Below are 14,916 nucleotides of genomic sequence, written 5' to 3' on the forward strand. Positions count from 1 at the left end.
CAACCCATACTAAGTTTCAAACAAGGGTGGAATCAGAAAATTTTCAATTGGTGCTAAATTTATTGTTTTTATAGTATTTTTAGAAATAAAATGTATACATTAAATTATATAAACCATGCTACGAACTAGCATGTATATTTTTATTGATGCCCAACAATTAAATTTATAAAGAATTAGACTTTTTTGAATTTAAATTAATACATATTGGCTATATTTAGAACAAGCCAAATATATAGTTTCTAATTCTTAATTAAAGAAAAATGGGGAATTTCAAATTTTTCTAAAGTTTTGACTGATAAATTCTTGAGTGATTAAGAGAAAAGATGATAATTTTTTATGTGTGAAAATTCAGCTAGACGATACAGATGTATATAACGGAGGATATGATCTACGAGATGTGTTAATTAACAAATTGTAACGTGTTTGGAAACATTATTTGAGGTCTAGATGTAGTAATTATTTAAGCTGGAGAGATAGAGAATTAGGGAAAGGCACAATGAAGAAAGGTTGATTTATGGGTGCTTTGGAAATTAATTATAAGGTTTTGGGGATTCTACTACTCTTGGATTGTGTAAACAAGCAGGTCAATAAAAGAATGAGTGTTTGTGTAAACAAGCAGGCCCGTGAAAAGAATGTAATCCGAAAACCTCCCTGGGCTAGTTACAGTGGGCTGTAGCCCATAGGGTAGTTCCGCCCGTGATATTGAACAATCTCTTGTAATCATGGAAGTTTGATCGTGGTTGATGTGATGTGGGATTCATAAGTTACGAACAAAATCTTTCACGCATGAATAATTATCAGTCGCTGATGTGATATAGGACTCATTTGTCAAACACTAGGAAGTTTTTTTTATTTGGGTGAATCGACAAAATATTTTTCTAGTTTTTCAGCCAGTCATAATAAGCCACAGAAGAAGAAAATGAAAATACCATTTTAACCATTATTGTCGCTTTCAAAACATGCAATTCTCTCAGGAGTAAGTAACTTGCCCATCACTACCGTTTATAAAAATTTAGAAAAATAATGTTAAAAAAACAAGCGATAGATGTGAGCCAATTAGTTTAGGTTTATTTTTGCCCACCACTTTAATCCAAAGTGTACCATCATCACCCATCTCAATATTTGACACGTGTCCCTTGTCATAATCATAGTTAACTCTTTACTTTGTATTTATGCAATCATGGTTATGTCAATAGACACGTGTCAAATGTTGAGATGGATGGTGATGGTACACCTTGTGTTAAAGTGGTAAGCAAAAATGCTCCCAATTAGTTTCCCAATAAAGTAAAACAATTCAACAATCCAATTCTTCTTCTTTTATTTATTTATTTTCTTTTTCTTGGGTCTAAATTCAACATCAATAATTCCCTGTCATTAGTTGCTTCGTAAACTCCTCTCCCTTTGCCATGTTCAAGAGAGATTGATTGAAGAAGAAGCTTGATGAAAGTTTCTTGGCGTGCACACTCTTGTAAAAAGGCAAGATGGTAATTTGGCGCAGCATTTGATAAAGGAAAATTATAAAAAGAAAAAGAAAAAGAAAAAGCTTCCGGATTCGCAGGGGGCCCAGCTTCACCGCTACAAGCCCAACTAAAGGAGTTCCCATTTGCTGTATATACACCGTTATTATCTCTCTCTCTCTCTCTCTCTCTCTCTCTCTGAGTCTGACGCATGTAAATTTTACTCTAAATTCGTCGAAATCTCAAACTCATCGGAATTCAACACCATAGTCTCAGTTTCAGTGAGTATATTGTTTATATCTAAAAATGCTTCTGATCCTTTTGTGTATTTATTTAAATTTGTAATTTTTCTTTTTAGTCTCTGTTCCGTTGAAACTTTTCACAATTTTTGATGTGGATGCTATCCTGTCTGATTAGATTATCATAGAATGATCAAATTGGGTAGAACCCATATAGCTTTTTTGTTATTGGGTTACCAGAAAATTATGAAATAGTTGAATTACTAGAGGTAAATTTTTCTGTGCTTCTCCGATTTCTCAGCAACCAAAGGGAGCTTTGGATACTTTTATTTATGTTCCATTTGGTTTCTGGGAAAATTGAAGAATCTGTAAGAAAATGAAGTGTTGATGCTTTTAAACCGCACATAAGGGTGGACAACTTTTGATGCTTAGTTATGAAGTGTGAGAATTCTAATAAGAGTAGTGATACCTTGTGTTCCTGTAAAAACGTTTCAGTCACGCTTCGTAATGTCATATGAGATTTTGAGCTAAATGAACAGAGAAGGGGAGAGGATCTGGGTGCTCAAAATAATTTTATTAACATATGCTTGTAGTTTATTGTTTGACACTTTTTCAGATGAAAGGGCATGCATATCTGATTCAGAGTGGGCCACTTCGCCCTTGGTTCAGTGGCATAACTCTGTTGACAAATACTCCCTTGCAATTAGAAGATCATAGGATTCTTGTTCATTTGTATGATTTTGTTAAAAAAAAATTTAATGGTGACCTCATTTAGAAATTTTTCAATGATAAAAAATCACTTCAGATCAAGGAATGGCTAAACAAGTTGTCGCTGCCCAACCGTCAGCTTCATTTGAGTATGAGCTTTTAGATGGTGATTCTGATCACCTAAGGACTATCGTAGGCTCTACAGACCAGAAAAGTCCATGGATTGAACCTTCAAAGTTGAAACTTAGACACAGAATTGGGCGGGGACCCTTTGGTGATGTTTGGTTAGCAACCCATCATCAGTCAACTGAAGATTATGATGAGTATCATGAGGTGGCTATCAAGATGCTTCATCCAATTAAAGAAGACAACATGAGAATTGTGTTGGATAAACTAGAAGATATGTTCCGTAAGTGTCAAGGACTAAGAGGTGTTTGTTGGCTACATGGAACTTCAATAATCAGTGGAAAGGTGAGTCACATTTTTGTAGTAGATTTCCATACATATATGAGTTCTAGCTTGCTAAAAGCAATTCGGGTTTGTACTCTCAGATATGCATCATAATGAAATTATATGAGGGATCAGTTGGTGACAAAATGGCTCAAATCAGAGGAGGAAAGCTTGCACTTTCTGATGTTCTGAGGTGATTTGAGTCTTGATTAGACAGTAAAAAAAATCCTAAATTTTACTATTTTTCTAAGCTTTCGGTGCTCAGTTCTCACTTGGGCTATTGGTTACAGGTATGGGATAGGGTTGGCAGCAGGGGTTTTTGAACTACACTCCAAAGGGATCGTGGTTCTTAATCTAAAACCTTCTAATGTTCTTCTAAATGAAAATGACCAAGCAATACTTGGAGATTTTGGTATTCCTTATCTATTGCTTGGCATTCCATTGATAAGCTCAGATATGACTCGGCGGATCGGAACGCCAAACTACATGGCACCTGAACAGTGGCAACCAGAAGTACGAGGTCCAATATCCTTTGAGACCGACTCTTGGGGTTTTGGGTGCAGCATTGTGGAACTGTTGACTGGTGTCCGACCTTGGGGTGGGAAATCTGTTGATGAAATATCTGATTCAGTAGTCAGAAGGCAAGAAAAACCAGATATACCAAGTGGACTTCCTCCTGCAATAGAGAATCTTCTTCTTGGTTGCTTTGAGTACGACTTGAGGAGTCGCCCTTTAATAACGGACATATTGAATATATTTAAAAGGTATGTGTCTCTTCTATGTTTATATCCTGTTTTGGGTTTTTGAGATGATGAATATAATGAAGCCTTTCTAGGTAGTTGCAGGTACTCCTGTTAGGTTGCTTTTCACTTATACGTTGCTCTTCAGATGATGGGTTAGGATCTATAACTTCCTGTAGGTCAGGGGCATATACAGTGCCTGTTTAATATTGGCTGAAGTAGCTTATATAAGTTGAGAGAATGATCATAAGAGTGAATGATTCATATTTAGATTCGTTAAGCAATATTGGGTACAAACTGCTCTACCTCTAATACATGTACTTGATAAAAACCTCATTGTTCTTAATAACCCAAGTCAGAATATATGCATACAAAGCAGGTTTTATGGTGTGAAGTATTGATTTTTAAGGTACATGTGAGCAGAAGAAATCACTTCGTTGTGTCTTATGTGGGACCATATTCATATACACTTCGAAAGATTTAACTTATGTTTGTATCATATATAAATCTAGAATCATAACTAAAAGTGTGGTTACCTTTCTCAGTATAGGCAGTTCTTTAGGTCCACCATAAACAGTCTCTTCATTTAGAGAATGCTCATGTGCTTTACAAAGTACAAACAAAACTTTGCTGGTTCTTGTGCCCAGCCAGATTCGATCATGCAAGCTTTTTGATATTGTTGCTTAATTAAGTTGTTATCGCATGATTATTATATGGTTGTGGAAGCCATTGTATCACATGAACTTTCTGTAATTGCATAGAAAGCAAAAAATTGGGAAGAAAAAAAAAAAAAAAATCTCAAAAATGACTTCCCAGGCAACATTTCAAATCTCATAATTTAATATAGAGAATATGCATGTAGGGTTATCTCTGCAGATGTTGAAAGAAACCCTTTGTAATGGGTTGGTCAATATTACAAAATTTTGCAGATGCTTATTTATGCTCCTCTTCATATAATTATATAATCAACTGTGTTAGTGCTTGCTGCTTGTTTTTGGTGGGTGAAATAGAAGTGTTCACCGCTTGTACCCATTTTTATTAATTTCTACCACACTAGCAGCTTGCAGAATGCAATCTCCAGTGGTGGAGACTGGACAGGTCTTGGGACTAGAACAATCACAGAGAAATCAAGTAGCACTGGTTACACGGAGTGGTTCCTTTCAAAGGATCATCTCCAAGTGGGAGACACAGTGCGTTCCAGAAAGCCAGCAAACTCCTGCAAACCTGAAAGTATGTATGTCCCAGAAGGCACAGTAGTGGGTGTAGAAGGTGACACAGATCACCATGGGTTTGTTTTGGTGAGGATTCATGGCATCCATGACCCATTAAGGGTTCATGTTTCAACACTGGAGCGGGTAACTTTTGGCTTGGCAGCTGGTGATTGGGTGCGCTTGAAGAAAGAAGACAAGAAACACTCACCAGTAGGTATTCTTCATTCCATCAATCGCAATGGTAATGTAGCTGTTGGATTTATAGGGTTGGAAACTCTCTGGAAGGGGAATTCTTCAGAGTTTCAAATGGCAGAATCCTACTGTGTGGGTCAGTTTGTTAGGCTGAAAGCTAATGTTTTGAGCCCTCGTTTTGAATGGCCTCGTAAGAGGGGAGGGATATGGGCTACTGGGAGGATATCGTGGATCCTACCAAATGGGTGCCTTATTGTGAAGTTCCCGGGAATGCTGACTCTTGGGGATGAGAACTCGACCTTTGTAGCTGATCCTGCTGAAGTGGCATTGGTTACGTTTGATACTTGCCCGGGAATTGTGAAGAAGTACCAACATCTTGAGGATTTCCATTGGGCAGTGAGACCACTTCTGGTTGCATTGGGGCTATTCACAGCCATGAAGCTAGGCATCTTTGTTGGATCAAAAATGGGGAGATCCAAGGTGAGGAAACAACAGACTGGTGCTGCACAGAATGAGAATCAACACACAGATGGTCAGAATTCCGGCAATCCGGCATGGAGGCCTCCTAACGTGGCAAATATCCTTTTCCGAGAGGGTGCTTCAACAGGTCTTGCTCGGTAGTTTTATGCACAGTTCATCTGCCCAGAGCTAGTGAAGTTTGCTGTAAATCATACTTATCTGCTGTAACTAGTTTGTTGGGTAGTTTAGGGCATCTTACTATTTAACTTCTGCGTGCTGGAGAGCAGCAGAACAAACAATTATCAGTGTCAAATTTAGGGCAAACAGATTCGCTCCTTGTGTATATAAAAATGTAAATATGCTAATTGACTTATTTGTGTGATTAAGACTGCAATGTATTTAACTTTGACCCATAATTTTATGGGGTGTTATTTCCTGGAAACCACGAAGGGACAAGGTTGAAGCTTTCCATGTGAAACAAGCCTGTATCGTGTGAAGGTCATGCTGCCTAAGTTTTAAGAAGAGAAAATAACTTGAAATACAAGAAAATCAAGTATAAATCAAGGAACAGGAATCTCTATCGACCTTTTGGTTTGGTGCTCATCTTCCTCATCTTGTGTTTTATGTTCAAAGCAAGTCGTTTTGTTGTTTAAAAAAATACATTGAAAATAAGAAAACACCAATTAAATTTTATACAACTCATAAGTCATATTATACAACGTTTAACATCTCGACATTAGATTCTATTTATGGTGGTGAGTGGTACAAGCAATCACTTCTACCAAATCAAAGAAAGTAGATCAGTTGGATATCTGTACAGAACACGTTATCAGGTCACTGGCTTCTGAATTACCTCTAATGCCCTGCAGGCCCTGCTCTTACAACAATACCAGCCTCTTTCACTAGCTGATCGGTCAAAGCCGAAATCCGGGAAACTTCTGTTGTAACCTCCGTTAAACATTCATCGTTCTCCGCCACACTTCTGCTGGGATCAGAACCATTTGGCAGGAAGATGGTGGTATAAGCATCAGCCTCAATGCTCAAGCTAGCTTTATGCAAAAATTCCCCGCTCATTTCTGCAAGTTTATGGAGTGCATTGGTTGCTGCTTCAACTTCCAGTTGGGCTGCCTCGATTTGAAGCTTCTCGATTGCCAAGTCTCCGATACTCTTCTCCCCTAATCTCTCTTGTGCCAAAGCATATAGCTTTCTCAGATCATTAGCATCTTCGGCCTCTTCTTTCATTTTCTTTACTTCTTTTTCTTTTGCATCTAGTCTCCCCAGAACCATCTTAAGCTCCTCATCTTTGATTGTGAGAGCCCTCTGAGAAGCTAGGACTTCCCTTTCTTTTGTTCTTAAGCTGTCCCTTGCTAATTCAAGCTCAGTTTCAAGCTGTTTTATCTGCAACCTAAAATCATCAGCTGGATTCTCCAATAGTTGCTGCAGTAAGTCTTGGCCCATGTCATCAAACGTTCTGGGTGCATTAGAGTCATCATCCTTGATGGATATAACCAACTTATTAGTGAGCTCTACAATCCGTCCTACCACAGTTTCGGCTTCTGAATATTTCAGCTTTGTGTCATTCAACTCATTTTGCATTGTGTTTACATGTTCATCTTTCGCCTCGAGCATAGTAGTTGCTTGAAGAAGCTGGTCCTCTTTACTGTTCAAAAGCATCTTCAGCTCTGCAATTTCATTGTTTACTTCCTCAAGCTTATTCCTTGCATTTAAAAGTTCCAAATCTTTTTCGTCCAAAATAAGCTTAAGAGAATCCCACTCAGATTTCAAATGCTGAATTTCGAGCTTAGCCTCCACCATTTCTGATTCTTTAACCTGAAGAAGATCACGCATTTTCCCAAAGTCAGCATTTTTCTTGTCTAGCTTCTTTTGGAGCGAAGAAATCCCATTGATAGCCTGATGCAGAGAGTATCTCTCTTTCTTCAACAGCTCTTGTAACTCTTCCATAAGCTCCTTCTCCATGGATAAGTCCCGTTCAAGCTCCTTTTTTTGAGCCTCTGCAACCCTAAGCTTTGCTCTTTCACTCTGTACTTCTATTTGGGCATCTTTCAAAGTTGTTAAGTAAGTCATAACACTTCCCTTGTGTTCTTCGAGCTCTTCCCATTGAGTTTCCAAAAGCTTCTCTTGTTCTTCCATTTTCAGTCTAGAGGAAGCCAGAGATTTCTGAGAGGAAACCAACTCAGACCTCACATCAGCGAGAAGCTTCTTCACTCTTCTGAAATCCTCTAAAGTTTCACCAGTTTCTCCTGCATGTCTAGATGCTTCCTCTGCTAGTTTCTTAAGTTCTTCCTGTGCCAATAACCACTCCATTGTCTGCTTCTCCAACTTTTCCTCTGCAACTTTGAGCTTCTCCACTCCAAGTTTCCTCTGCATCTGAGAAACTTCCAATTCTTCTTCTTTCTCCTGTAGAGACTTCCGGAGTCCTTGAACCTCAACTGCTTGTCTCTTGACCACTTCATTGGCTTCATTCAGCAGGTGAGACTTGGATTTAAGCTCAGACTCGGTCTTAGCAGCTTCTTCACTCTTTAGCAGCAATTCATTTCTCATTTTGTCCAATTCCTCTTCTTTCAAAGAAAGTGCGGACTGTGCAGCCGCGATCTCCTGATCTCTCTCTCTCAGCTGAAGCTTTATGTCATCTATGTGCCTGGCTTGGGAAGCTAAGCGGAGATTAGCCTGCTTTAATTCCTCCCCTATTTTTTCATACCTACAAGAAGCTGCAGCAATTTCTTTCTCCCGTTGCTCCAGCTCCTCCTTTGTGCGGTGTAATTCACAGTGCTCGAAGAAAACCACTCTTTCAGCATCCTGCAAATCTTCTTCCTTCTTCTTCAGTGCTGCCAATGCAGCAAGAAGATCAGACTCCAGGATTTCAAGGTTAAACCCTAGCTGGATATCCTGAGGATGATGAGAATTTCGGTTCATCTGTTCTTCCAGTTTCTGAGTCTGTGCAAACAACCTCTCAAGAAGAATCCTTGCAGGTTCCGATGCTCCATTGTCACTAATGCTCGACTTCCTATTATTTAAGACCGATCTAATAATCCTCAAGGACGAACCTTTTCGCTTTGTGGTAGTTATAAAAGCTACTTTATTCTGCTTCCTGCTGAACGTAGGGGAGCATAACTGCAAAAATGTTGCATCCGTATAAGTAACTACTCTTCTGATAAGAAACCAACCAAACATTAAAGTACAAAGCGTTTTTCACAGTCAAAATTGATAAACAAAAGCAATTAAATGGGCAAAACTGAAATCACACTGCATGGCAATAAACAATGATAGCTAACCGATATCACAGACCCAATCTCTGCAGGAACACATCAATTTCCAAAACAGTTCAACTTTGTCCACACTAATCTTAACCCCTGCAATTTGCACAAAACCCTAATGCCCTAAAAAGCTCCCAAAAAATCATTTATTGACATTATAAACCCTAGCTTTTACTTCAATTGGAAATTAATGAGCAGCAAACAACTAGCCACTTCCAAAATTTCATTCATTCTCACCATATTTCCCTACTTTCTTCTTCTACTTTCTCGCAAACCAAACGCAAGTTATGGCTATTTAAACCTACAAACACACGCGCAAATGCATACATACATATATGTATAGAGAGAGAGAGAGAGAGAGAGAGAGAGGACCTTGCCGTAGGATTGAGAAGAAGAGGTGGGGAGATTGGAGCGAGAAGCGGCTGAGAAGGCCATGGTTCAACTCTGGAGCACCTCAGGGCTCCGCCATCAACGTTGGATCGATTTCTGATCTGAGCCAGCGATTATCCATTTGAATCAAATCTTTGGGTTTAAACGAAAACAAATTAATTTCCGACAAAAAAATCAACCGCAAAGAATCTAAAGAAGGAGAGGGACCGAAGCTTCCGGAGCGAAACACAAGGGCACTACAGGCTCACGTTAGCATTAACCAGTGAGCCTGGCCCTTTCTGCTTTAGCTTGCTTCATTCTTCAGGGTCTTTCTGGGTGAAGCTATGTTGCGCCTTAGAGATAAAAATAGCAAAAATCAAATCAAATCAGAAAATGACATATTGGATAAAGAGAAATCCTACGTGTCAGCCGACGTAACATGTGAGGACAAATTGGTGTGGAAGCGCCTTGGCCTGACACGTGTGATGACTCGAACCACGAATGTGCACGGGAATTAATTACGTACACAACAACTTGTGCGTCAAAAAGGTTCTATTTCAAATCTTTTGATTTAAAGTTATCAACACAACAAGACGTGCGTCAAATGAGTTTTGAGATGCCAAACTTATTTCAAAGATTTTATGGTAGAAGATGCCATAAATTTTGACTCAAACGTGATAACTAGGACATGGTTGGATAAAGACAAATAATTTAAATCAAATTTAAATATAAAATTTTAAGAAAACTTGTTTATTTATATAAATAGGTTTTTATCGATAAACTTATTTTAGCATGACATAATATACAAAAACCCCTTCTAGAGTCTATTTGGAGTGGCAAACCCAAAACTAGCCGCTTGTCATTTTCTAATTGTTTCTTATAAAATTTTAACACACTAAGAACTAATTACAAAAGTAACAAGTCGCTAGTTTTGAGTTTTTATCTCCAATAGGCCTCAAAATCATGACATTTGGTAATGGAACTAAGAATTAGAGAATTTGGTTACCTCGGATGTAGACATGTACCGCATAGTTCCCTTCCATGTGAGGAAAGTTCTGGGCTAAGTGCTTGGTGAGAAGTCCATAAATCCTTCACAATCAAAACATCAAACACTTAGCCGACAACATCACGATCGAAAATTCACAACTATACCAAAACAAAGCAAAAGGAGAGAAAATTGATTGCAATTAGTAGTTACCAAAGAATTGGGGCTGTTGAGTAGTGACAGAGAAATAATCATGCGGGACGTAGAAAAGGAGTTGTGCAACTGGGATATACCCAGAGTACCCATCACTGATATATACTATAAAGGATCTTTCAAATTCAGATCTGATTACGCAATAAAAACTGTTGAAAAAACGATATCTGTCATTGATAAAAAAGATAGTTTTCAGCTATTCACCCAGAGTCAAATCGACCAGCATCTGGAGAGAAATTATAACTATTTGCACATAGGATTGGTGCAGGTAGCGGTGAAACCACTTACCAGAACAGGATTGCCCAGTTCAATCTTGCTTTGTGTAAGAGATGGAAGACATAGAAAGTTCACGGATTCCTTGTTAGGAATAGTTGAGTCAACATTAGGGGAAGGTCCGATATACTTTAACTGTTTCCCAAACTTTTCTGTTGCACTTTCCGACGTAAATGTCTTAAAAGCTTTAACATTAAATATTCAAACTCAGGGTTATGATATGGACCCAGGATCCCAAAATCTAGCGATCATTTATAGGGTTTCATATAAGGTTATGAACACTGTCTGTCCCAAAGCTAAAGATTTAGACAGCAAAGGTGAAACTACCTTGTTCCAAACCAACCTTGAAAAATCAAACGTAGCAGTCCCAAAAATGATAAAGTGGAGTGATATAACCCTACCAGAAAAGTGGATTTTGGATGAAATAGTCCCAAAGAAGCCCCTTGAAAATCAAGAACCTACTCGGATCTCCCAATTCGCTGATGGAGAGGTAGAAATACAATTCTCCAACGCTAGAAAAACTAGGATTGATCTAGCGCCCTTTGGATCTAACCTAGAACCACATAGGTCGAGTACCTCTAGGATTGATCTAGCACCCTCTAGATCCAACCTAGAACCCCATAGGTCGAGCACCTCCTCTGATATAGCTTACGATCTAGACCATGACAGAATGATCTTGGCAGGTCTTAGGAGAACCCAGGAACAGACACAAAGGCCAGCCTACAGGTTTGAGCAAACCCTTCCAAACCCAGGAATTAGGATGAATCCACCTCAACCCGAGCCTTCCTTCTCGGATGTAGAATTTGAAATAAATATGTTAAAATCCTTCGAAATAGAACACAAAAAGATAAAAAGAAATTATCTGAGTATTGAAAATATTAATAAAAGAATCTGGTTTGAAACAGCCTTTCAGGAGCATAGGCAAAATCATCTCTGGAAAGCCCATACCGCCTTTATGAAAGAAAAGAAATTCAATTGTTTCTTTTTTACGTGGTTAGATTGGTGTGCTCAGAAATATGACATTCCTGAATATAGGAGCCATATAGAGATGATAGGAAGCCCATTCTCGACTTACACTTCCAAAGATGGGAAATCAGTAAAAGCCGTACATCCACCCGAGATGGTAATTAAACAGAAAGATATGATAGCGGCTCCCTACAAAGAAACCACTTTCCTTGATGATAGCGCCAATAATTTTCGCACAGCGAGTAAAGAGGATATAGGCGCAGTTATTCAGCAGAATAATTACACCAACCTGTTTCTGCAGTCTCTAGGAAAGCAAGTCACTAGGATTGAAACGTCTGTTTCTGTAAAGGAGCAGAAATCCGACCCCGGTCCCTCAGAAACTAAAAGGATCAAGGAAATGAGTAGTCAGGTGTTCTTCAAACCACCTCCCCCTTTAGATAATAAAAACTTTAAGATGGGAAGAACATTGTCAGAAGATGAAAATTTTGTTGATATCCTGGCAAAGAAATTATCAGAAGTAAAATTGTCAGATAAAGGAAAAGGACCTCAAGTGTCGGTTCTCACTGAAGGAGAAATAGAGGACCTTGAAACGATGTTTAAGGAAGAACGACCTGAAATTAATAAGTTAACAAATGAAAAGAAATTCACTCAAACTGCTAAAACAAGAAATTACTACCCCAGACCCACTCCAGTAGATTTACAGTTTGAGGAAGATGGAATGTGGAATTCCGCTCAGTATGATGGAAGCTCCATAGTAGAATGGAATATTGATGGTCTAACGGAATATCAGATCATTAATGCAATGAAACATATGATGATGTACGCTACAGCCTCTAAGATAAAAGGAAATGGAGATAAGAGGGTGGCTGAAGCTATCATCGCAGGCTTTGTAGGTCAATTAAAAGGATGGTGGGATTTCCACCTAAGCGACTCAGCAAGAGCCCAAATCCTGAACGCCCAGGTGGCTATTGGTCAGCAGAATGTACAAGACCCAGTAACTGGATTAATCAAAGGTGAAAACATTTACCAGGAAGATGCGGTAAATTCACTAATTTACACAATTACTCTACATTTTGTAGGAACTACAGAATTACAGCACGACAGGTCTAGAGAACTCTTAATGAACCTTAAGTGTCCTACCTTGTCCCATTTTAGGTGGTATAAGGACGTGTTTTACTCCAAGGTGTTCACTAGGCAAGACTGTAATGCTGACTTTTGGAAAGAGAAATTTCTTTCAGGATTGCCACTTCTATTCGCTGAAAAGGTTAGGAATAGAATTAAAGAGAAAAATGGTGGTGTCATTCCTTATGGGTCTTACACCTATGGGGAATTGTCCTCTGAAATCTGCGCAGAAGGATTAGCTCTTTGCACAGATATGAAATTAAGAAAACAGCTTGATAAGCAAAAGGCCCTAGGAAAAAAGGAATTAGGTGACTTTTGTGAACAATTTGGTTTTGAACCAATAAAATCATATTCACATAAAACATACAAGAAGGGAAAGAAATTTGGGGGGCGTAAGACTAAAAAATACGAGAAATATAAGTCTGAACCCAAGAAGCCATATAGAACTTTCAGAAAAAGGAAATACACAGGAGATACTAGCAAAAAGGCTAGTAAAGGAAAGAAAGGAGCTGTCCCTACATGCTATAAGTGTGGAAAAGTAGGACATTATAAATCTGAGTGCAAAATGAAGGATAAAATCAGTAACCTAAGCATTAGTGAAGACCTTAAACAACAGCTTTGCCAAATAATGCTTAATTCATCTAGTTCTGAACAAGATAGTGATGACGAACTAGCCCAACTAGAAAATGAAGAATTGTTTGAATCAGATACTGAGACTAGCTCAGGTAGCGAGGAAGAGTGCGCCTGTCAATTTAAAGATCTGAGAATATGTGTCTTAACAAAAGAAGAAAGTCTAATAGTAGACTTAATTGATAAAATAGAAGATCCAGAAAAGAAGAGAGAAGCTTTGGAAAGTTATATCTCGCTAGCTAGAACCGGACCAAATAATCCCCAACCGGCCATAGCTAATGTAAGACAACCAGTTGAAAACTATAGTTTTAAGACTATAGTAAACAGAATGAATGATAAAATTCATAAAAAGGAACCTACGCTCAACGACCTTCAGTGCGAGGTCCATGATGTGAAAGAAGAACTTAGAGAGTTAAAAAATAGGGTTAGAGTTTTAGAACTCTATCGTCCTTTTTCAGAAAAAGATACAGAAGAAAAATCTGAGCAATTAGAATTCGAAAACCTAATGGAAGAATTTCAAGAGAAAATAGAACCTGTAACAAGAGAAACCCTACAGAAAGAACAAGTTAACACTATGAGATTCATTAATAGCATAGATAAGGTAATATCACAAAAATGGTATGCTATGATAACTATTGTTATTAATAAAACCTACAAGTTTACTGTTGAAGGGCTGATAGACACTGGAGCCGATCTTAATTGTATAAATGAAGGTGTTGTACCAACGAGGTATTTTCAGAAAACTACCCAAGTCCTACACACAGCAGTCAATAGTCAAAGGATGGGGATTCAGTTTAAATTATCTAACGCTGCTGTACTTAATCAAGGAATTTGCTTTGAAACCCCTTTTGTCTTGGTGAAAGGATTAAACCAGTCCCTGATATTAGGAACCCCTTTCATTAATATGCTTTATCCTTTCTCTGTTTCTGAAGAGGGAATAAGAACTGAGGTAGAGGGTCAACCTATAGTCTTTAGGTTCTCTCAACCACCCAAGCATAAGTATATTAATGAAATTCAAGAAAAGATAAAGAAGAAAGAAAGTTATCTATATCACCTGAAAGAAGAATTGCAGTACAAAAGAATAGAGGAACAACTGCAAGACAATAGGGTAAAAGAAAAGGTAGAAGAAGTCCAAAAGATGTTTGAAAATCAAGTTTGTGCCGAAATACCCAATGCTTTTTGGAATAGGAAAAGACACATAGTGGAATTGCCGTATGAGCCTGATTTTGATGAAAAGAAAATCCCAACCAAAGCTAGGCCAATTCAAATGAATGCTAGGCTAATGGAAATTTGTAAATCTGAAATTCAAGATTTATTAGGGAAAAAGTTAATTAGGAAAAGCTCATCTCCCTGGAGCTGTTCTGCCTTCTATGTAGAAAACGCAGCAGAATTAGAAAGAGGGGTACCTAGATTGGTGATAAACTACAAACCTCTTAATAAAGCCTTAAAATGGGTTAGATATCCAATTCCTAATAAAAAGGACCTTTTGGATAGATTGAATAAGGCAGTAATTTTTTCTAAATTTGATATGAAATCGGGATATTGGCAGATTCAAATTGCAGAAAAAGACAGGTACAAAACAGCCTTTAATGTCCCCTTCGGACATTACGAATGGAATGTTTTACCG

The 14,916-nt window shown here is 38.2% G+C and overlaps 2 protein-coding genes across 3 annotated transcripts; one reads left to right on the plus strand and one right to left on the minus strand.

The window, feature by feature from the left end:
* The first annotated feature begins 1,564 nt into the window (after positions 1 to 1,564).
* LOC110763801 (Protein kinase superfamily protein) lies at positions 1,565 to 5,842 on the plus strand. 2 transcript variants are annotated; one of them, XM_021966669.2, is made up of 5 exons: positions 1,565 to 1,738; positions 2,502 to 2,875; positions 2,956 to 3,047; positions 3,145 to 3,618; positions 4,652 to 5,842. In XM_021966669.2, the coding sequence occupies exons 2-5, from the start codon at positions 2,510 to 2,512 to the stop codon at positions 5,616 to 5,618; spliced, it is 1,899 nt and encodes a 632-aa protein (XP_021822361.1). In that variant the 5' UTR covers positions 1,565 to 1,738; positions 2,502 to 2,509; the 3' UTR covers positions 5,619 to 5,842. The 2 variants fall into 2 exon arrangements, with proteins under 2 accessions (XP_021822361.1, XP_021822362.1); XM_021966670.2 differs by having other exon boundaries at positions 1,570 to 1,738; positions 4,655 to 5,842.
* Positions 5,843 to 6,118: 276 nt separating this feature from the next.
* Positions 6,119 to 9,449, minus strand: LOC110763800 (Myosin heavy chain-related protein). The gene is made up of 2 exons (XM_021966668.2): positions 9,104 to 9,449; positions 6,119 to 8,588 (listed from the first exon to the last, which is right to left on the minus strand). The coding sequence occupies exons 1-2, from the start codon at positions 9,164 to 9,166 to the stop codon at positions 6,312 to 6,314; spliced, it is 2,340 nt and encodes a 779-aa protein (XP_021822360.1). The 5' UTR covers positions 9,167 to 9,449; the 3' UTR covers positions 6,119 to 6,311.
* Between the last annotated feature and the right edge of the window lie 5,467 nt (positions 9,450 to 14,916).

Source organism: Prunus avium, chromosome 1 (assembly GCF_965620075.1).
Source record: "Prunus avium chromosome 1, drPruAviu1.hap1.1, whole genome shotgun sequence".
Taxonomy (NCBI): domain Eukaryota; kingdom Viridiplantae; phylum Streptophyta; class Magnoliopsida; order Rosales; family Rosaceae; genus Prunus; species Prunus avium.